Consider the following 24659-nt stretch of genomic DNA (forward strand, 5'->3'; position numbering starts at 1 on the left):
ATAGCCCACGCTCGATCGCGTCGTGTTTAAGATTCCTTAAACTTAATGACCTCTTTCATCCTCCCCTCAATATCAAATAAACTCCAACATTAGCCCAGGTTTAGTTTGGCCCCTTAAGCTCGCCATCCAAGCAATATTGCCTTTAACAGGATGCGATAAAATGCGGATAATGTCGCAGCCACTTGAGGGAATGATGGCGTGGGTTTATTAAGAATATGAGGCCCACGGTGAGGAGGAGCTTATCTAATTCCAGCAGGACACAGCAGCAGTGAAAGGAGATTCCCCGCTGCAGTGAGAATAAGGCAAAATGCTGTGCTAATAGAGCAACCGCTTTCTATTGCAGCAAAGCTAATGAAAAATGCTGACGGAAACACAGAGTCAGTGGCGGTTTATAAATATGCAACTCAAATAATTACAGGATTATTTTCGGTTCACAATGAGGCATTGAGCAGAGGCTTGATTTAGCGAACGTGTTTTACATAAATCCTTGTGTTTTTTGCACTGGTACAAACAATTTTCAAACAGCTCCATTTACCTGCTACATTCAGATTTGTGACGACATGCTACGTGTGCGACCTTCTGTGAACAACAGCTCCCTGTGCCGTAACGACATAAAAATGATGGTGAGCCTTCCTCTGTGGAGCTACACTTCCTGGCCACTTCATTAGATACAACAAAACTGTATATGAACACAAGACCAAATGCTGTATCTACTCTTCTACTATTTTTGGTTTTGTCATCTTTGGACCAACTGAGCCTAGTTGAGGGCTGACAAATATCTTCCTCCCCATGTTCATCCCTCATTACCAGCTATGTCTCCACCTTCTGACGGCTGCTTCCAGAGGTGAATGTAATGAACCATGTCACATTTAAAATAACGATAGACTAGGTTATTATTTTTGGCCATACTTTTAAATCTGCAGTTACTGAATGATGCGACTTTTTCAATCTATACCACACAGAATGCTCTTGAGCGTACACGGCTTTTTGAGTACATGAGCATGAGAGGCACGTAATTTAGGTAGATTAATGAGAACACAGAAAAGAAAAAAATGTACAGGGTGAGAGAAAATGAAACGCAAAATTACCTTTATCTTTTCCTCTTGCTCTGCCCCTCACTCTTGTTCACATGGCTGCCCCTTACCCTAAAGCTTGCTTTATTCATTTAAAGATTTAGCAGCAGTATTTTATGCAGCCTGAATTTTCAGGCCTCACATTGAATACAAACAAGTAGAAAAGTGCCTTTTGTTGGACTGGCCTGTCTTGTTCCTCTATGTTTTTCTCTAGTTAGTAGATATTTATAACCAGATAGAGTTTTTTATGACTTCCCTAATATAGAATATTGAGGTCAGGTCAGCAGGCTAAGAGGACGACTCGAATTCCGCTGAACACATCATGTTTTCAACATGTTATTCCCCTGCCATGAAAACATGCAGACATATTTAATTCATGGGAGCACATGTTTACATTACATAACAGAGAAAATGAAAGAGGAGTTTGGCTGCTCTGACCTATTCTCCTACAGATTGAAGAAAGTAAAAATCTTCTTTGAGCTCAGTGTTTTAAACAAAACTTTAAGGACACAAATTTACTAAAAATACTGTAGTTCACGGCTAAAAATGACATGGTGCCACTTAATGGAATTCACGTCAGATGTATTTATATCAATCTTTTTAAAGAACATAACACTAACAGTCACATTCTTCTGACATCCACTGTAGTGGAATGGAGAGGTTTCTGTTGCTAAAAAGAGAAATCTAAATACACCAACTGTAGATACCATCTGTACATGTTGATTAGCCTGTGACCTGGTGGTAAAAACACCAGGCTTGTTACCAAAGGTTCTCAGGTATAGACTGGCTATAGCATCGAACAAGCTCCGAGAATTCCTCACGCAGTCGACATCGCCCACCGCTCTGCAGGGATGGGGAAATACACAGGACGTGTCTGTTTATGTACAATGACCAATAAAGCTAATTCTTCTTTTTCTGAAGACGGCCTCCCCCGTCTTAGGAAAAGCCTGTTTATTGACACTAATCCTTCTATTGGGAGCCTTTGAGTAGATTTTCCTTAACTAATCTCTAACAACCTCGATCTCATTCTAAATTTGTGCAGAGCACTTGTTGCATCAGCCGAGCTACTACTGTGCATTTAATTGGACATTTGATGATCTGGAAAAATTTATTCTGGATTACTTCCTAAACTGCATTAGTCACTGCAGGAGTATTGGCCACATGCTGTGCAGCACAGTAGTAGAGCCCGGGGGGTGATGGACCTCTGACCTCACAATGTTAATCCAATTCACAACATTGTCATCATCAAGAATGCATTGAATGCTACATGCAGCAAAATGACATGAAACGTACGTAAAATAACTTATGAGTGGGAAGGGAAGCAGCAAATGACTAGAACAATACTGAAGTGTATATATACTGTATATATATATATATATATATATCTCACTCTTCTAGAAAACTGTGCAGTAGCAGAGTGAGGAAGGAAGACCGGAAAAAGTGTTTTGGTACTGCCCTGACCTTGGCCCAGGCTCCTCAGCTTAGTCTGTGAGGGATTTAGCCTATAACCCTAAATGTTTCAGCACAGCTAGGGTGGGAAACGCTGAGGTAGATGGAAGGAGGGAGGCCGGGGCAGAGCATCTCTCTCCCTCCAGCAATTAACACAACAGCAGGGCACTGCTCAGTGGTCTGTGTGTGCTTTATCCCCAAAAAAAACAAACATTTTTTATCTTTTTTCTTACCTGTTACTACAAGTTCTGTGGTCCTTCTCACCACGAAACCTCCAAACTGGATTTCACAGGTGTAATTCCCAATGTCATCCTCCTTTATTTCCTGGAAGGACAGGATATCTCTCTTCTGGATGATGCTGGCAGGCCACTGCTTTGGACGACACTCCTGAAAGTTGTAGGAAAAGAATTGACGATAATTATTAAGAAGGAACCAATCAGCTTCTTTGGCTCATAGAGAAACTTTTCAGTAATTACATATGTGACAACGACTGTATGTAAAAAACAGACAGAGCAATGCCTTGATTCGGGTGAATCCTGATTACAAACACCAGGTGTGCTCCATCAGCACAGGGAGTACTTTGAACGTATGCTCACATTCATGTTTTTCATCCTTAATCAGTCACTTACTCGTAACACTGATTCACACACTGCAGGTACGAAGTCCTAATTACAAACTGTTACTAATCCTTAATTACAACCAAGTTTCTGACCCAGAACCCAGGCCAGGGACTTGGACTCAGAAGCCAGTCAGTTTATGCTTCTGTGCCATTGGATTAAAAAGAAAGTTAAACTCTGCAGGTGTTACTGAGATGATTGTCTGCTGTGGTGACGTATATGAAAGGATGAAAGCCAATGTTTATTCTTTGTTTACATTCTGATGCAAATTGCCCTCAAATTAAAATGATCACATAACATGTGTTCTGTTAATTGCATTCATTTCCCTCTTCTTAAAGACACACGCCTCCTTTGGGTGAGTCGAATTTCAGTTTGCAGAAGCAGTGGCTGAAAGCACTTTAAACAGAAGAGAAAAACCTGTTCTTTTTTCATTGTGTTGCAAAGATTTGTCTGGGATTTGATATTTAACATAAATTCATTAGATTTTAGCCAAGTGGCTAATTTCAATCTCTAGTCCCATAGGCAGCTAACTGTTAAATACACAGAAAGAATACAGAAAAAACAGCAATAGATATAAGATAACTAATTTGATCTGTTATCAGCAGCCTGTTAGAATCAACATTTTAGTTTCCTGTATCTTTGTATTTTATCAGCAATATACAGTAAACAGGTTCCTGTTCTCAGATGATTTACCTGTTTGAATAAAGGTTAAATAATTAAAAAAAAACTACTGTCTTTATGTCATGTATTAATCCCTGCATAATGAATCTTTACCCACAAATGTTAAGAAACATTTCTTTTGTTTTCAATACCACATATCTACCTGAAACTTCTTTTTTTTAAACTTCAGTTGTATTGGACACATGAGCTTCAGGTGTCACTGAACATTAAGCAGGCAGATAAAGTAGAGTGGATGCACAGCTTGGCACTGGGACATCAAATCAGTCCGGTAAAATGATAAGGCTCTACCATTATCCTGCTGATCGGATCAAGATTTATTGCACTGAAGTGAATATTCTCCATTCAATACTTCAGGTGAAACCACAGAGGAGAGAGAATGTTATTTGCAGAAGTTCCTGCGGGCAAAATAAGTGTTCCTGTGCCTATGCAGTGCAGGTGTGTATGTGTGTGTGTCTCGGAGATGAGATGTGTGTGCCGGCACAATGTGTGACTCTGTGTGACATGATCCTCTCCCATGTGCCTCGGTGCTCTGGTAGGGACAAGTCTTGCTCTGCGAATTCTCTCTTACCCATTGCTCCTGGCAAACTTTGAATTCAATCACTGCTGCTCCACGGTCTTCCAAATAACTCTGAGTTCCAGCACTCCCAGTCATTACCCAGGCCATAATTGAATTCTGGAGAAACCTAGAGGTCAAGCTCGGGCAGCTAATCTACTACTGATCTGCCTGTGATTAGTCTGGCCTGAGAACCTCCCTGGGATGTGCTCTGTTGTCCGCAGGCTGTCCCTGACCTGGGAGAAGGGAAGAACCTAGGTGAGGGAGGAGATGAGACGGTGCGTGCAGAATAAAGATCAGAGAACAGGGAGGTGTTTAGAGGACGTCCACTCATTTCTGCAGGGCACAGAGTGACATTGAACAATATTCTTTTCCCTCAAGTTTCATGTTCATTATAGGAGGTGTCTCTGTGGATGTCTTCAGCTGAGGACTAACTCACTTTGGATGACTGCTAAAGTGGATCACAGCTCACAGAGCTCCTACCATGCACTGCCTTCATGTGCATCCAAACATACAGTTGTCTGTCTGCCCTGGACAGTGGCAGGATCATTTAGCTGTGACTTCATAAATGTATATAGATAAAATGTCAAGGATAATTATATGTAATGTCTTTTTCAAATTAACAGTAGTTTTTGAACTTTTAAACTGTTAAATCTAACGGACCTAAGAGAACATTGTTTGATAGAAATGTGGCTAAACTTGGTAGCTAGCAATTAAATACACCAGCAATTCAATAATAACTTTTTAAGAACCCTTGGAACCCCTTCAAAAAAACAACAACAACAAAGAAAAATACAAATTACACCCTTGGTTTAACTAATCTGGAACCTAGCTTCCAAAACAGATTTTAAACATAAACAACCAAGAAATTAGATGAAAACAAAATCAATGGACCTCTAAAACAGTGTTTCCTGCTTGTATTAGCTCAGACCTTTACCCTCCATTATTACAGTGCCCCAACAGAGTATCTGAGACAAACCAGAAGACATCTGATGATAACACATGAACATGCTCAGTCAGACAGCCAGGCTACCTTGTACCAGACGATGTCTGGATCTTTGCCAGGTTCCACGTAGTTGTCGATGTTAGTGCACTGAATGTCTTTGCTCTTGCTGAGCTCAGCTTTCTCTGCTCGCCTCATGTTGGAGTTGTAGCACAGATTTGTGTCGTTTTCCGCCACGGTCAGAGACATGGACACCTTCATGCAGTAGGTTGAGTTCCTGTGGGCAGAGAAGGACAATGCTTTATCTCTTTTTTGGCATCCTTTCATACTCCTTTAGGGACTATCCCGAAAGTGTTTTGACAGAACAAATGAAAACACTGACACTGTCGCTACGCGGCCTCATAAAAGCTAAATTTAATGTTTATTCGCTTTGATGCCCTTTCGGTTATTTTCATCCACTTCTATTGCTCCCATCTTCCTCCTCCTCCTCCTATGTTTTGTGGGGTTAGTAATAACGACGTGTTCAGCAGCTTTACCGAGTCAATGACTCACGCTCACGACCATTATTGGATTTATGGGGGGAGTCGGCCAGGCCTGCGAATGCTAATCAGAGGAGAGACAAATGCTGAGGAGTGCCTCAGTCTATGAGGAGAGGGGAAAGCTGCTTGGTCATCATAAGGACTAGGTCTGTCCCCATCCCACATGTCCCTGGTTTCTGGGCAACCATCAGCACACTTCACCCCTGATACACAGGAGCTGACAGAGGTGAAGGATGCCTCTCTCTCGCCCTCTCTCTCGCTCTCTCTGTCTCGCTTTTATTAATGTTGTCATGAGCATCATCATTAACCGCCATCAGCTGCAGTCATTTCAACCCCCGTCACTGCTGCTGACACAATGCTACACCGATACACACGCTACACCTAAAGTGAGTGTGACAAGGTGCTCCCTGCAAAACCTCTGCCCTACATATCCAAAAGTATCAGGACAACCATGGAAAAAAAAGTTGACAACTTCGCCTCTGCCATAGGGTTTTGTGTAGCAGTGACTGGACTTCCAGTCAGAACTAAAGCCTCACTTCTACTGGACAACAAGTCATTTAGACCTAATGTTTTTAGCTTGTCAAACTCTCGTATTGTCATTCCTCAGGAGCAGAAATTGCAGAAGAAGAAGCATGGTGGGTTACCTTTCTTTGTAGGTGTATGCTAATTTGTAGATCTGCTAATATTAGGTCCTAAATGTGGCATTTGTATATGCTACAAGTATAGCAAAGATTTCAGACAGGACCAAAAATAATGCTAGAGATGATTTCTTTGTACATTATACATATAAATGTACGTCAGAGGAAGGAAAGAAATAGCAATTTTATAACTTTAGCTAAAGCTGTTTAATCAGTGTAGCAGAACTAGCTTAATGCATACAGCCATAAAGATAGCCATGTAAGTAAAAGGTAAAAAAGAAAGCAATTGTGACTTTTTTCTACTTTATCAAACCTTGAAAAGAGGCAGAACAGCTAAATCAAGGGGATCTGACTCTCATTAAAGACCACCTTCACCTCAGTAATCACCGTATGTTTTTCTTACTTTTTTTTTAACCCGGCCGCTCCCTTCTGCCCGGCTATGGTGTGCTTTGGTCAGTCCAACGGCCAGTCTAATGGCATGGCTGTACTTACAGCCATATGTGCTTTCATTACATTACATTTACGGCTGGCCAGATGCTCCCATTCACTGAAAATGACAGGGTTTCATATGATCTACTCAGGTTATGGAAGCAATGAGGGAGTCACCCTCTTTCCTATAAAAACCTTTGACCTCCCCTCCCCGGGGACTGTAAAACAAGGCTGCAGACCACAACATGGCTGGCTCTTACATGGGTGAGAGATAAATGTAGCAATGAGGCTGAAAGAGAAATAAGAACAGTAGGAGAATATCACCAGGGAACAAAGGGAATAATGGCTGTTTTCTCCTACATGTAGAAGAACTAAAAACAAAGAGAAACATCTGGATATTGCTATTGGAAAAGTAGACAAAATATTATAACTTTAGTGGTAGGGATGGCTCAATACAACTTCAAAACAAAATTTCTGATACCAATACTGCAACTTGGTATATCTGCAGATACTGATATCAATCCGATACCTTCTTTTATCCTTTTATCCTCCAGCATGTTGTGGGCTGCTGTTGCTGAGGTAGTGTCCCTGTTTATGGCAAGTTACGCAAGTTAAGTTGAGCTTTTGGGGTCAGGTATCACACTGGACGGGCTATGTTTGATCCAGAAAATATATTGATACCTAATATATCCCTAGTTAGTGGTCTTGGTAGCAAGTACGAGTACAAAAAGAACATCCAACAAAAGGTTGATCTTAAAAAAAAAAGTTTTAATTTTGTTTAATTATTTCCTCTTCCCATACAGTTAATACTCAAGGATTTTGTCTTTGTGTGTATAAGCCAACTACAGTTCTGCTGTGTACTAGTGTGTGACCCTGTAGCACTTTGAAGGAATTGCATTTAGAAATACTCCTGTTAAACAAGGGGTGGATTTATACTTATGGCGGTTCGGCTTTGTAAAGAATAATTATTTTCTTCAGTAGAAGCAGAGTGATAAGATTCCTGTCTTCTACACGCAGAACTCCAGGTTTGTAACTACTGTACCTCAAATCCCATGGACAGGGACCTCAGGGAGTGGTACGCAGCATATCCATGCTCAGAGAAGCAAAGTCAAAAATCTTTAAAGAACAACTATAGTAAACCCCAGGCTTGTTGAATGTGAGATGATCAGAAATGACCCCTCTCAGCAGTGCACCTGAGACATTTAAATCTCCAGGGAGTCAACAGGAGACATGTGCTCGCTAAATATGCACAGCGGGCTCCCTATGGCATTGTGGGAAGGTGTTGGCGGTGCAGCTTGATTGATGGACAGCCAGGGGTCGATGCAGAGTCCTGTGTTGTCTTTCACGTCTGTCACATTCTATTTGAGTGTGGCCGGGTATTAGTCCTGGATATTAGTCTGAGGCAAACACACTTTATGAATGTTATTATTCCCATAACAGGAAGTGATACTTGTGATGTCACAGGCTACTGTTAAACGTATCTGGTAACCTTGATTGGTACAGTGTAACACTGTGAAAATATTGGTTCATTTTTTTTTAAATGTCAGGCTCGTCTTTTGATTAGAGGTTCACATGCCTGTGTGTCCCTGGGTAGACACTGACCTTGGGTTGCTATTAAAATCTCGCCACTGAATGCTGATTAATAAATGGTTGTGTAAAGTGAGCAAAAAGCAAAAATAGAAGCTGCAGACCTCAACCATATTACAAAAAACAAATTTGAAGGTATTTTCTGAAACTGAAATGATCTAAATGATAATTATTGCAAATGGAGATTAACAAGGTCAGACATATTTATAACTGCAAGACCTATCAGAATAGTCAATCAAGTCATGATGATGTAATGTTTTTATTTGTGGCCCATTCAAACAGAACACATTAAACCTCTATGGACCTCACAGTTCTAATCTGAAAATCAAATAGACCCATAAAATGATTTACCTTATATGAAGCATGGTTTTCTGTAGGTGATTCAACGTGTGGTGATGTTGAAAGGTTTTTAGAGAAACATTTGTTTGTTCGTCCACAGCAGCGCCACTAAACTGTGGTTTTTATAGTCTGCATTAATCAGATGAAGTCAAAATATTTACTTTCTCTTTCCTGTGTTGGGATGAATTTCAAGAGAGAGAGACACAGAGAGAGAGATGAAGTCATGTGCTCTGAAAAAAAGCACCACTCAAAAGCTTACTCCCTAACAAAAAGAGAATTTATTTGAGTGCAGAGACAAATCTCTTGCAGCGCTCTGATTAGGATATCTGAGAATTCTAAAATCCCTCAAGCTCAAGACTAGCAGGCAGGGAAACACGGTGGGGGGTCCGGGGCGTGGTGCAGGTTTTTTGCAGTTTTTTTTTTTAACTGTAGTGCTCTACAGGATTACAGCATGATCTGAATTTCAAACATAGCAGCACAGACTTAGTTCTACAGAGTGCATTATGGGAGATACAGAGATTCAGTGCATCCTTCAAGCGTAACCGGGTCTTCGAGGGGCCTTTAACCACATTTATTAAACCTCTGAAATGTGGAGCTGCAATGAGGCATTTATTGAGCGATGTTCTCTATTGTAAAGGTTAATCACTTACTGCCACATAATGATGCATCCGGTTTTAGGGAGAGTGTGTGGGCATTAACTCACTTAGGCGGGTATGAGTGTGTGTTTTTGTTATTTATTTAGTTGTTTACGTCTTCCCTTCCCCAGTATGTGCATTTGCACATGGCAAAGCTTTTACTTCTGCTCTAATGTGACATTATACCTAAATAGATATAGAAATAAAGTTCTCACTTTACTTCAGTGAGAGAATTAAAAACAAAATTTAAAAATAAAATTGGATTATTTATTAAAGTTTTATTTTTTTCCTCCCACAAATACAACTTGGAGGTTTTGTGTTAAAATTAATAAATAATGAAAGATTTTAATTCTGTTTCATTTGGGAAAGATTTAAAAGGCATTTGTATGGCAAAGCCATACAAATGATGTCCAAACCCAAGGATGAGAAATGTAATAAAATAGAAACAGTTGGATTAGGTTTAAAAAACATCATGAATATTGAAACCCGCTTCAATGCTTTGTTATTTTTTTTGTTTCATAAGTTTGAGGTTCTCTATTGTTCTGCATTGAGATGCCATTATTGGCCACAATTTAAAGATTTTAATGTTCGCAATAAATAATTAAATTCTTCCTACCGTAGGACACAAGAGTAGAGGCCGATGTCCTGAAGTTCAGCTGGTCTGAACCAGATGGCATCCTCCTCTTTGCTCATGCGTGAGCCGTCAAATGAGATGGGCTCCTCAAAGTCGCTGTGCCCCAGACCAGAGCTGCGGTACCACATCAGGCTGAGGCCCACACTCTGCGCCTGGCTGTAGTTGGCCCGGATGTAACCATAGAACAGGGCGCACTTCAGCCTCACTGGTTCACCCTGCAGCACCCGGTACTTCAGGTAGTCTACAGACCAGTCTGTGCAGCCATCCACTACGAAGACAAAGATGAGGACACGTTTAGAAAAACTCACCACATGGAATGACATTAAATCACTGCATTAGCCTAGACTACTGTGTAACATTTTATTTGTCAGTGGAGGATTGCTGTTGGACTCTGATTGGCCCACAGCCTCTCCTCACCTTTGCAACATTTCCATCCATATTCAGGGCACATCTGCCTCCTCAACCACTGCATGAAATTCAGAAACTCTCCTCCAACATTCCAACATGCAACCACTGTGACATTAGGGTATGATCTGTGGAATATCTCTGTAAGTGGTGCCAAGGTGCTGCAAGTGCTTAAGATAAACACTGTACACTGTAGGTCAAATTCATTCAGTGCAGAACAGTTTATCCAACGTATATTGACCGTAATTTATGGTCTATTAGCGCACCGAAATATGGGCTAAACTCACTCAATTTAAAAAAAAACATTGTACACATTTGCCGCACTTTTCTATAGGTCGCATGTGTCCACATTGTAACATGGAATATTCACACAGAATTTTATTTTTTTTTACTTTTAATTGAATTAATGTTTTTTTTCGAACAGTGCCTGTAACACAGAACCCAAGCTAACATTAGCTCCGGAGCTAACTTCCTTCACTAATCGCTATCAACTTCCTCCTGCGCACTAAAACCACTAAAGTCGTATTCTTCAGGGTCGGAATTGAACAGCCTCAGAATTGCTGCGTCACACACTTTCTCAGTCTCTCTTTCGTTGTCGCTATAAATGTCGCTTTTGTCTCGAGGCAAATTCGCACCTGAGCTTGTGTTGTCGTCTTCATCGCGCAGCAGTCCAGCCTTTCGAAACCCGTTGGTGGTAGTGGAGTTTTTGACTCTGCTGCATGCTATCAGGATCCACTGGCATAATTGAGCGAAAGTTGCTCTTCACCATTTTTGGTAAATGATTTCTCGCCGCTAGTCATGCAAAGCCTCCCACACAATTCGTGTGTGTCGTAAAAAAATCCATAAATTAGCCGCATTATTGTTTATTGCAGAATAAGTGCGTGCAAAACAGTAATTTGTGCAACAATTTATTCTGCAGCACCTCCCTCTGGTAGATTTATAGAACAATGTTTTTTTTCCCAAACAACTGAAACAGGTTCTCATTCTCATTTAACAGAGAAATAAAATAACAGGCCATGTTTGCCCTCTGTGGCACAAAAAATAAAATGTTGCAATTTAGCAAGAGTTGCATGACCCTCAAGCGGGCCCGCCCCCCACATTGGCAACCACTGACACTGTGTGCACATACGACGGTATTTACTTTTTTAAAATTCATGATGTGTACACTGAAAAATAAATATATGGATACTTAATTGAAATCACTAAAGAACCTCTAAATAACCTAGTTTCATTAATGATAGATGTCACCACACATTGGTTACTAGGCAGAACAGGAACAGTGGAAGGCAGAAAAACAATTGGAGAAACTTTTGACAAAAATCAAAGACACTGGCTCAGCTCCTCAGGAACACTCTCTCTACAATCTCTGACTCAATTCCCCCGCCATGAGACGTTAACCCGTGGCCAGCTATCAGCCTGACTAATTCAGCAGCATTTGTTTATCCAGCAGGAGTATATTAGGGAGTGCATGTGTAACCAGAGAGTCTGAGCAGGAGAGGGAAGAGGAGGTGATGTGCTGAGATAAAGAAATAAGATCCCTGCTGTGTGTAAGTCTGTGAGTGATACTGAGGCTCATGGGGACAGCTATGCTTGTAATTAATACTCTTAATTACCGGCGAAATAATGTGTGTGTCAGTATGTGTTGTGCGTGCACGTGTGTTCACATGCATTCTCTACACCAATGGCAGCCTGCCTAATTATGTCTGTTAATTACCAGGAAGCTTATCCACAAATGTGGGCGCGCTTACATGCGAATGCAAGAGTAACAGAGAGCGTGTGTGTGTTTCCGTGTGTGCACGCGCACAAGTGTGTGTCTCAATGTGTGAAATTGTATCTAATTATCACTCCTAATAATTAGAGCCCCCGTAGAGACACCGCTGTTCATGAAATCCTCCCGACTTTGAAACCTTATTGTACGACTGTGAACATCTTGAGCGATGTGAACACTGTAGACATTCCATCACCTCCACACGCTTACAGGTCTCCATTCATTCAAAAGCAATGGATTAAAATATGACAGAGAGCAAATCTGATGTCTATGAACTGAAAAATCTCATTTTAAAAGAAATTTATCATTTACAACACCCATTTTCAAAAGTTACACCTTCTTCAGAATTAAAAAAAACACCAAAAAACTCACTTAATCTCAATAAGCTTTATTTACCCAACACCAAAAAAACTTTAATCTCAATAAGCTTTATTTACCCAAAATGTACTGTCAACACGTTGACATGTGTGAAAGCCAAGGGCAGAAACTGCTGCTTAATGTGCATGATTTAACATACTGTAAGTGCCCTTTTATGGAAATTTGATTCTATAGTGTAGCGGTTATTACACCAGCAGGAGGTGCAGGGTTCGAGACCAAAAGGGGCCACATACTCAATGGCGCCTCCTGTGGCAGCCTGTGTGGGTTGCAAAAACTCACATAGGGAATTTTCTCATTGTGGGATGAGTAAGGGTCTTTTTTTTTTACAACATTAGAAAATCCAATTAAAAGTTCTCAAAAAAGGTTCAAAAGAACCTATTTGTATTGGTAAGAGGGTGCTTTGATAACACACACAAAGATACCATTGTGGCAAATACTTTCTCCCTAAACTCTACAGTGGAACAGAGCTATGGAGAGGAAACAGTGACCACTGACCGTCGGCAGCTCAAAAATAAACCACACTCTTGTGATTTCAACAGGAGTGTGTGATCCAGTGATATTGTCCCATGTCTCTAATGTCCAAATGAGTTCTTTAATCCATTATTTAATCCTGAAAGCACAGGTTTATATATTCTGCATTTATACTCAGAACATTTAAATGTCTAAATGAGAGTTCAGGATCTAAATCACTCCTACATTTCAGAGTAAATTTCCTACGAAGGCAGCAGGTAACTCCTCTACCGTCTCTGCATATCAATCTGCTAATCAGCAGGGACAGCAGTGGCTTCATTCAGCCTTTTCTTCATTCACCCTCCACACCTCTAATTCATATGACCTCTGCCTCTCCAGCACACTGAATCTCTTCCAGCTCTCTGTCACGGCACTGGCTGTTTATTCTGGTGAGCAGTGTATTCTGTTAGCAATAACAAAAAAGTGTCACTATGTGAGTCGGAGATAATAATGAGCCTGTGGTGTCTCTGTCTAAGCAGCAAATCTTAACCTTGTTGACTGACCTCTAGTGGCCAGAGTAATTATGGGGGTGGCCTTCGGGAGCAGTTATTGTCCATGCCACCCACAGAAGACTTTCCCAGCATGACTGCATTCTGACAGGTTTACAGTGAACAACTCATCTTCTTTAGATGATGTGGCCAAAAAGGCTAATGCTAACTAAGTTAGTCTTTAGCCTTTTGCCACAGTACAACTGACATGTGTAGTTTGTTATTTTGGTGTAAATGATCCTTTCTGTTAGCTCTCATGCTAAACGCAAGAACAACATGATATCACTGTTTTCAAATGAACACTTCTTGAAATGGACCGACAATATATCCAAAACATCAGGATAGTTACTAAAAAATAGTATTTTCCAATCAATGGAAATGCCATTTTGATACTGTGCCTGCCACTCGTGTGCAATTCTGAGGGCTTCTTAGGGATCTTGACCTGGATGATTATTGAAAATTAAATTAAAGTTCCACAATGGAGAAATACACAGTGTGAGTCTTTGCAACCCACACAGGCTGCCACAGGAGGCGCCATTCACTATCTGGCTCCGCTGGGACTTCCTCCATGACCTTTTGGTTGTGAGGCGTGTGTAATAACTGCTACACTATGAAACCACTATTTAAATAATAACAATAATTATTATCATCATTGTTATTAAGATGGCATCACATTTGTGAGGTTTTCTGCCTCTAAACCTACAGTAAGGGTAGGTTTATTTTGAAGAGTAGTCACAGGTCAACATCAAGGTCATTTGTTGAACTGAACCCTTGATCTCATGTATAACGGCATACACACAGCAAAAGGTCCACTACTAAACCGCCAGTTTGGATTTTATTAACACTGTGGCCTCAGGCTAACAATATTAATGTTTGAAATTTAAAGCGGTTTTATCAACTCAATTAGATAGCTGACATTTGCCTTGTCCGCACGCTGGGCTGGAGAAAAAACAAAAATCAATGACTCCTGCTGGAGGAGTGCTGCAGTCCCAAGCTCTCACTCCGTGCTGACAACACACACACACACACACACACACACAAGGTCCGGGTGCCTCTGGGACCGTACACCTTTGTAGAGATTTTGTTCAACCATTCTCAGACAAGGCCTTGTGTTACAGGACATTTCCATATGGACACACTCCCATGTGGCTGTCAGCCTGGACTCTGCTCCACTGAGTCGGACCGACTGCAGCACTGGAAGCAGCAGAACGCCTTCGTTGGTCGACCCCGTTGGTCGACTGACGCTGCTACATTCTGTGGCCACTGCTGTGCAGTAACTGCATGTGGACAATGTCAATGTCAGGTCACTGTGTAAGAGCACGTTCGTATGTGTGTGTGTGTGTGTGTGTGTGTGTACGGGGGAGTCCTTATGGAATTGTCATTACGTTCTGCATCAAACCAGACCTGTGGGTTTTGGTGTGACACTCAACCAAACCAATAAATACACTGCCCTCGGCTACAATACATCTGAGTCAGACTCATGCATAAACACTCATTTAACAAGTGCACACCTGCTCCCACATACATTAGTATACAGGAGTATAATCAACTTCCCATTACATCCATCTCACAACACTACACTGCAGAGGAATATGTTGTCAATTTATATATATATACTGTATATACTGTATAAACACAGTACAGTTAACCCACTGCGATGTGTCTCATACTCTGGTGTCACTGCTCAGGAATCGGCCTCTCCTCTCTCATCACTTCCTGCTCTAATGAAGTGTAATTATCAGATGTTGGGTGGGCGGCAGGGTTTTACAGGCCATGAAGACGTTCATGGATCTATAAGTGGAGCAGGAGCTTCCTCCTCCTCACTCTGCTCCCACAGACTCCACATCCAGTCGACCTGAGTTTCTTTTTAGTTTTTATTTTTAAGTATGGTGTGGTTGATGGGATTTCACCTTCACTGCCAGGTTCATGATCACCAATCTGCCAAATTACCACGTAACGACGGAACCGACAGATGTCCTGAAGGATTTAAACATGGTTATGTTCAAATTTGAACAAGCAAGTTTCTGTACAACCTGAAACATTTCAGTACACAAACATTTTTCTGTTTTTTTTCATGTGTTTCCTCTCTTCCTGTTCTCTCTTCTTTCTGTTACTTTGTAACTACTTTCTCTGTAACGTATCTCTCTCTCTCTTTTTTTTTATCTGGCTGCCTGTGCTCGGCCACTTTGTATTTTTGTCTTCACATCATTCTCTTCCATTGAGAGTTCACTATTACTCATTTAAATGCAAATGTGGAGCCGTACAGATAATTTCTGTCAAAAAGATGACGATGGTAAACTACCTTCGCTGTCTATTCAAGACCGGGAGCAGAACACTCTGCTCTGGACTCGTTTGCTCTCCTTTGTCTCCTTTGTCTTTCTCCTTCTGCAACAACTTCATCACCGCGGTCACAAAAATATAGAACTGACTCAGAATAAACGATTTCATTTATCTCTGTTTCAACTGATCTCAGGATTATTTTAGCCACAAAATGCTAATAATGAAGGTTTAATGTCACCAGCTTCATCTTCTGTTCCTTTAAACCCCGGGGAATCATTTAGTGTAATCAGAATACTGTAAATCTTGGCTTTTAAACAGACCAAAAAAAAAAAACCAAAAAAAAACTTGCCTGGTGATTAACGCAGTAATTTACCACAGCCAGCAGACACAGCTGCAGCTGTGACATCTGTGGCACAATGAAGCCGGTTAGACTCTTTGGTTTTAAGAACAAATTTGCAAAAAAAAGAAAAAAAAAACAGAACTGTTTTGAGTCAGAGCCCAATTAAATTAGAACCCAGGCTCATCACAGGCATCGGTTTCTTTGACTACAGCCTCTCAGTGGTGTCGCATCTGTTTTTTCCAACCAGCATATTAATAGTAAATGACCTGCGCCTGCACAAATAGCGCTCTGCTAGCCGTGCTGATAAGAAATTAACAACATCGTAGTAAAGCTGCTGGTTTGTAACAACGACAGCTTCAGTTTTATCCCTTCAAAAAGAAGGAAGACTGAAATGAAAGCAGTTTATAGGAAGGAGGTTGCCAAGATGTAGAAAAAAAGAGAACAGAAACAATATTAGTGATCAAATGTTAAAATTGTATTTTACAGTAAAATCTGTCACGTACCAAGGAACTAACTGATTTAACTGAACAAATGATTTCACTGCAGGTAATTTATGTTCTTCTGATGTTGGCTTTTCCCTAGTGTTTCACACATACAACTCACCTGAATAAATATTGAAACTTAATTGTGGTTAACATTAACCATCTATAGTTTTTCTATATTCTGTTCATTTGCTAAACTGGCTGTGCAGAAAATTACACAATGTTTATGGTCTCTCTGAATATTTACTTTACTCAGTCTTATACTAAAGTACTATTCTATTCTATAATGTACTGTTTTTCTGCTAATTTGCTGCACTTAAACATACTTTCAGAGAAAATTCTTTAATTTTATTTAGACAGTTTTAATAATTACTTTCAGAGAAAATTGTTTAATTTTATTTAGACAGTTTTAATAATAAACGTTAATTAGTTATTCTTAGTTTTTTTCAAGTATTTTTAAATATGTTTTCCTTCTTTTTCTATGCCTAATTTTTAGTTAAAAAACTTTAACTGCTTATTTTTGTACTTGTTTTAAGAGGCTCTAAAAATAAATTAGATGTTTATATATTACATTCAACATATTTCCAAATTTGAAATACAAATCATAAAAATGTGATTTAAGTTTTTGCTCTGTAAAACTAAGAAAACAGCAAATCAGTTTGCAGAAATCAGTCCCACTTACATCACCAATCAAACCAAAGCATATATTTTGTTACATAAAGAGTTAAACATCATAATGTAATCAAGTCTGGTCATTTCTTCACCTCCGTTCAAACACATATGACCGTAGCTGACGTTAACTTAGTTTCCTCCCTTTTCTTCCTCGCCTCTCGCTTCAGTTGTTACTCAAAACTAATGAAATCCTACGACTGCTTATTTGTTTCCCATGAATTGTCAGTTTCTCACGTTAATTCCTGTGCATTTTGACCATTTTACTTCGCTGCACTGAAGAGAACGTCATCATTTTCCACTCAGCGCTCATTAAATCCAAGCATCCGCGTCTCAACAACCGGCTTTGTTTCCTCCTCCCTCCTCGAATCATTTCATGTGCATTCACTGCAAATGGTTCCATAACGCACAAGAGTCTTACATTAAAGCATTAAACCCCAGCCTGCGGACCACAGAAGAGAGTACAGCCACGTCGGGGAAATAAACCAAATCTAATTTCCAGCTGTGGTTCTTGAAATTTACATACATATTGGAAGAGTAATTTAAAAAAAAGCAAAAACAAAGGTTTAAGAAATAAACCCACAACAATGCCTAAAACCAACAGCACAGCAATAAGATTTAAAGGCAGGTGTTCAGAAGAAAACAGCGATGGATTTGTGGCGGCACTATGAAGAACCGCTACTATACTGAAAACCCAGTAAAGTTTCAATTTAGCCTCAAGGTGACATTCCTGGTTCTGTTGTTTTATATGGAAACCATTCATCGCCCTTGACCAAGTTCAGCACAGCTGAGCTGATCCTTTTAATAACTCTGCAATTGACTTCAAATTAACCAGAACCAGTTATAGAACAAAAATGTCCCATGTTGTGTGAGAAAGGGTGTCAGTGAGACGTCAGCTTTTTCGACTTTCTCTCCCTCCCTGCCTCTCTGTGCCTTTATTCCTTTCTTTTCATGATAAAAAGGCTTTTTTTTAGATGAAGAGAAAGCTTGTCAGGAGTTGGCCAGCTGGAGAAAGTCATTTGAGGCCCAAATTGATGCGCTCTGGAATCCTCAATGGTATCTCTGCAACGGTGGGAGCAGGATAGAGAGAGAAAGAGGCGTCCAGGACATTGTTCCTCATAAAAGCGCTCTTTATTTCATAGGCTAAGTTGGGAAATGAGCAGCCACCGTTCAGGGCTGTTGTCAGACCGGGAAGGACAGCCAGGCATTTAATGGAAGACGAAGAAACAGGAGCCGCTAATATCTTAACGAATCCAAAAAGTCGTCCACAATCACGTGGGGAAAAACATGCAAATAAAGTCAGTGTAAGTTGTAAAGCCAAGGTTGTGCGTGAGCACCATCCATCACTCTGACACCACCGACGTGAATCCATACACTGGTCAAGCCTGCAATGCTTAACCAGGAGCAGCAGAAAGAGGCATGACAGAGTAGACACAGCTCAAATCTGAAATGCAAATCTTTAGAAGCAAATGCTTTTCCTCTCCGTCTCTGGAGGTGCCGTTCTGCTCCATACCATTAAAATGCCAGTAATTTCTTTTCTCTAAGTCTCTCCGAGAGTGCACATTAATGTGTGTATGTGTGTGTGTTTGTGTGCACAGCTGTGAACCGCAAGTCTCAGGCTGAGCTGTCACTCCGCTAATCTCCCCCAGTAGAAATACAGCTCGGAAAATGTCATACCAACATCCCGAATTGTGTTTACACTCGCTGCAGGTTCCATCGCTTCTAATTTGACAAGTCATTATCACCCATGCTCCTCTACCTCTTCACTCATACCGCGGCCTGGGAGACAAAAATAAAGGAGAGGAAGGAAGATGAAGGAGGCAAAACAAGGCCATTAAAAATCCCACTCACTGTCGGAACACACATAATCAGCTAATCCAAATATCCACGCTAGAATAAGGAAGATTATGGCAGTTTCTGTTTAATTTATATGCAGCAGAGAGAAACTTTTGCTTCTGTCCTTTAACAAAAAAAAGTAACCCCAAAAAAACAAAAAAAAAAAAAACTCCCCAGAGTGTGTTTGTGTTTATAAAACAGCACAAACTTTGACAGAAAGCCCTGGTGGTGAAGCTGTCTGGAAGAAAAAGCAGCTCTTGACACATGGCTTTCTACACCCTCAGGCCAAATGTAAAGTTAGCAGTGACAAGGACTGCAGCGCAATGGGAATTGAGTATTTTAGAGGGGAAAAAAGGCAGTCAATGAAATAAATAAATAAATAAAATAAAGTCCTTCAAATTAAACCTTAAGCCGTACTTCCAGAATGATAAGTGCTTCTTGTCTGTTACATGTTTTGGCACGAGAACAACTGGATAATGACAGGAGGAAAAATCATCCTCTGGTTTATTGTGACATTTTTGGTTTCGGGGCAGAATTGTGAAGGTTTGGTTTGCACTCATGCCTACAGTACCAGATATCAGGCCTACAGTTTTGATAAAGAAAAGAAAGAAAAGAAAATACGTCTTTGAATATAAACCTTCTCCAATATTTACAGACACAGACGAGTTTCATTTGAAGTCTGTGGTTATAACGTGTCCTGCACAGGTCTTAGGCAGCTGGGATTTTCAACCGCTAATCTTTAACTAAAGGTTAGCATAGCTCAACGGCTGCAGACCGATAAAGCAACCTGTTTTATACCAAGGACTGTTTAGTTGGAACCGACCTTTACAGCAGCACCGCACTGATCATTGAAGGATCATTAAGAATCAGTCAATTTTCAAAATAATTGTTGGTACTGCTGGTACGCGATTTTATTTTGAAAAACTGCCGGATCATTTTTGAATGAAGGAAGTAAATGAAACTGGATTTTCTTTTAGTTAAAATTGTACATTATTTCACTGTGGCCTGGCCCAAAACGACCGCTTCCTGTCCGTGGACCAGGGGTTGAGGATCCCTGTGATAAATGTTGAAGTAGAAGGATAACTCCTGGCTGGACTTTAAATGGCCAAAGTATCTCCACACTCTCAAACTTCTCTAGAAAAAAAAGTGTTCTGGAGTTGGAGCATTGTGCTGCGTCTGTGGAGTTTTCATTTTCTGTGACATTGTTTCTCAACATTTCAACATTTCTGCAGTGTTTTTTTATGCTAATATACTGAGTGCACGGCTGCAAGAGCCAAAATATATACAGTGTGCTGTTTCTGGCTCGTCCTCATACCTGCTGGGTGTGTGACAACCTGACTGCATGTGCCTATAACTCTATTTCAGCCGTACGGAAACTTTGGCACAGCATTATTCTAATCATCATTTCATGTTTTTCTTTCCACATGAAGCAGAAATCTGACCGGACGTCAAAGTTTCACCTCCTCTCCTCTCTGATCATCCACACACTTCTAACCTTCACATCTGATAGCTGATGCAGAGAAGTACGAGCAGCTGACTCTGGGTTTGTCCTATGTCGTCCAAACTGTGCTACAAAGTCACAAATCTTTCCCTTTCTGTGGTTCCATAGAGTAGCGGTTAGAACACCTGCCTTTCACGCAGATGATCTTGGGTTTGATTCCCAGAGGAGCCACATGGCTGGTGCCTCTAGGGGGCAGCCTGTTCCAACACATCGGCTGCTAACAGAAGAATTTCACCAGTGTGGGATCAATGGAGTCCATTTAAAAAAACTTTCCTTCAGACCCTTTGGTCTCATAACTGCAGCACAGAAGGACTCTTTATCATACAGGTCTCCATTCCCCACCAGTGGGCTCCCTCCCACACTTTGACAAGCACTGATCTACAGGATATTCAAACTTTGTGAAACATTATGATCACATGACTGTGTGTTAAAATAGCGTTACCCCTCGCTTCACTGTAATTAATAGCTGTGTTCTAACATTATCCATCTGAAGTGAAGAGAAAAAAACAGTTGGGACAAAAATCCAATTACTGAAAAAAAAAAAATCCTCCCAAACTGTGCAGTCTTCCAAAAACTTTACCAAGCCATCGGCCATTTGTTTCCTCGGGGTCTGTGAACAACTATTTCTCCTGACCTCCATTACAGGATGTACAACTTCCAGCCTGAAGGAAAAGTTCGAGGAAATTCACAATCTCAACAGCGTTAAGGAACACGGGGAGAAAAACAGGGGTTTCAGATAGACAAAAACAACACTAATGGTACTGGACGAAAGTGACGCAGTACTACAGATACTACAGATACTTCAGATCTGCCCTCTGTTGTGACTGTATCCAGCAGAGCTGTAAATGATGCTGAACAGCCACACCACAGAATGTAATATTCATGATTCTAGTGTTGGTCTTCCTTGGCTGTCAAGTCAGCTGTAATGCTACTTTGGTCATCAGCGTGTGCCTCTTCTTCATTATTAACCAGGTTTCATAATGCATAGGGATGATTTATTCATCTGTAACATTAAGCATCTTAGTTTTAGTGCACCTACGTGCACGTAGCCATTGTACAAACCCTTGCAAGTTTGTACTTGGAGGTTTAGAGCTTAGTTTCCAACGTACACAATATGTTTATATGTTATAGAATATGTTTCATTATTGAAGACATGTACGCATGATCACTTGGTATTAAGATGTGGACGTGTTTTAATCTCTTTATTTTGGTTCTATGTGTTGGATCCTAGGCTTTAGAGGATATTGACGTCTGGGAGAGAAAAAAATGAACTAGTGTCCATGAAAACGCGATGATGAAAGGCAAGAGGGAGAGAGAGGGAGAGAGAGGGAGAGGCATGCTGGGGAAGTGGTAGAAACAATGACCCATCCATCCATCCATCCATCCATCCATCCATCCATCCATCCACCCAGTACGAAGACAACTCCAGCCAGAGCCAGCACTCGGGGCCAGAGGAGTTAATGACATACTGCTCTAGGCATAGACCCAGGCAGCATCCCGTGATCGGGAACACACACTCTCACACTTGCACACACACACCTAAATGACTACTTCACAGTATATTTTTAAATCCCAAAGAAAGTGAACCGTTACAACAGGAAGTGTTCAAAGTGGTGTGTGACCATCACCAGTCGATGCTGCTGCTGGTTTTCGCCCCAAACACCAAAGTTAGCATTTTTAGCTCAGCACATGGTCTAATGTAAATGCTGGGTCTGTTGGGATAATAAAGGATCAGATATTGTCTGCTCTTTGTCTTCACACAGAAAACTGCTCAAAGGAGCAGAGACTTCAGAGACGTGATATTGTAATAATAGACTTCACAGGTCTTCAGAGAGAATTAACGTCTCTCTGCAGAGGGAAAGTCGTATTCCCATTCACGTTTAATTTGGGAAAGCCTTCTCTGGAACATTTAAGCTACTGTACTGTGAGGTAAATATCTTACCTCTTTCTGGATGTTTGTTACGTTTTTCTTAAGCGTTCTGGGTTAACATTTGCTGTTTTTACTTTTAACTACTTTTGCAAAAATATTTAAAGAAGAATCGCTTCCTACATCTCTCTTCATCAGAGGGGTCCAGGGCTAGTAGTATAGTAGTATTAGCTGGAGTACTCTGTTTAGTACGCTGAATTGTTCCTGATATCACATGTGTTGTCTAATGTAAGTAACTAGAACAGTTTTCAAACTGTGGTATGTGTACCACCAGTGGTACGTGAGCGCTTTCTAGTGGTACGTGGGGAAATTTCATATTTTCACATTTACATTTTCAATTGAATAAATCTGAAATATGGATAAATAGGATGTCTGGTCTTTTTATTTATTTATTTATTTATTTTTGCCGCAATGCAAGTCCGTTGCTCACGTAAGCACACGCAGCACGGAATCATGGGATCACTTGCAAGTTGAACGTGGAACGAGCAGGGGAATTCTAACGTTGGTCATCATGGCGGTACTCAGAGAGCTCCGTGTTTCTCAGGTGGTACAGAGTAGAATAAGTTTAAATACCACTGAACTAAAATACTGTTAAAGTCAGAGTAAAAAATGATAACAATAGTCTCGAAAATGCTTAAAGACAGAAAGACAAAAGACAGAGAAAATAATCTGTGAAAAATAACAAAAGAAAGTTTAGCCCAGTAGAATATTTTGAGATGAAAACCGTCTCAAATAATAACCCCCCCAAAAAGTTCATAAACAGGATAAAAATACCTCGAAACGTTTTAAACGGCAGATTAGGAAGTCGGACTTTCAGACATTACTGCATTACAGAATACAGAGTATGATGCATACGGAGGATTTCTGCTCTCTCATCTCTCTTCTCAGGGATGATGAAGCTCTGAAGCCTGGTGGGCACGTGACCTACACCATGTGCACCACTCTCTTTCTTCTCTGCCACTGTACCCTCATATGGACTGTATTCCCAGCACTGATCATCATTCTAGCATTTGTTCATTAGCGCTCCCACTTCGTTAAATCCCAGCGGTGTCTCATCCGTAAATCCCTTATTTATCCCTGACTTTTTCTCCTACTACAAAGTGATTTACATGCACAAGTGCTGCAGTGGTTGGTTAGAGGAAGAGGAAGCAGCTGCGTCAACAAGTAATGATGAAGTCAAAAGCTGAAGTTAAAACGTCAGAGAGTGGTACGGAGGTGTGTGTGTGTGAAGTAATCCTGTGTGTGAGTTTGTGTTTGTGCTCCCTACAGTATATGTACGCCACCGTTTATATCAACGCAGAGGATAAATGTGCATTAGATGCCGGAGATGAAAGACATTTTTTAATTAAGACCAGTATGGAGGGAGCTTCATCAATAATGCAAAAATCATTGGCCCAATTACAACAGCGCCCCACTTTAAAGACCCTCTACGCATGTGTGCATGTTTGTGTTGGCTCGCCTGCATTTGTATCTGAGCGTGCATCCAGTGAGTAAGTAAAATGGATTCCTCAAGTGATGTCATGCCAATAATTCATCCCCCCTTTAATGGCCAAGGGAGGAAAAAAGAGAGAGGCAGAGATGCTGCGTCTCAGAAGCCTCCTCTCCTCCTCTCCTCCTCTCTGTGTGCTCACAGAGAGTGCATGCTTAGCTGCACCTTCATGTCTGCACGGTGGGGAAAGAAGGGGATGAGAAACAAAGGGAGATGAAAAAGAGCGAGAACAGTCGGAGAGGAGGACTTGTCCGATGTGCTCGGCTAAAATATTTATGTAGCAGGAGATTTCTGTCCCTGATTCAGAGTCCAATTAAAGCGCTTCTTTAAGTGAACGTGCTTGTGCTGGAGCCAGGAGTGGAAACAGCAGGAGTCTGCAAAAGCAGCAAACACGACCCTGCACTTTTGCCACTCAATCTTACTTCCTGTGCTCTGTACAAAAACCCTACACAGGCCTATAATGGGTGAG

General features: G+C 40.8%; 1 protein-coding gene across 8 annotated transcripts in view; it reads right to left on the reverse strand.

Annotated features, from left to right (window-relative positions):
* il1rapl1a (interleukin 1 receptor accessory protein-like 1a) overlaps positions 1 to 24659 on the reverse strand; it is a 186791-nt gene that overhangs the window by 81542 nt on the left and 80590 nt on the right. For 7 of the 8 annotated variants that reach the window (XM_025064072.1, XM_017040080.2, XM_025064071.1 and 4 more), the window contains 3 exons: positions 10100 to 10385; positions 5407 to 5593; positions 2756 to 2909 (listed from right to left, as the gene is read on the reverse strand). In XM_025064072.1, coding sequence (XP_024919840.1) covers positions 2756 to 2909; positions 5407 to 5593; positions 10100 to 10385 — 627 coding nt within the window. Of the gene's footprint in view, positions 1 to 2755; positions 2910 to 4388; positions 4594 to 5406; positions 5594 to 10099; positions 10386 to 24659 lie in introns of those variants that run through there. The other variant, XM_025064075.1, reaches the window with a different exon arrangement.

This window comes from Cynoglossus semilaevis, chromosome 16 (assembly GCF_000523025.1).
Source record: "Cynoglossus semilaevis isolate Cse_v1.0 chromosome 16, Cse_v1.0, whole genome shotgun sequence".
NCBI classification, from domain to species: domain Eukaryota; kingdom Metazoa; phylum Chordata; class Actinopteri; order Pleuronectiformes; family Cynoglossidae; genus Cynoglossus; species Cynoglossus semilaevis.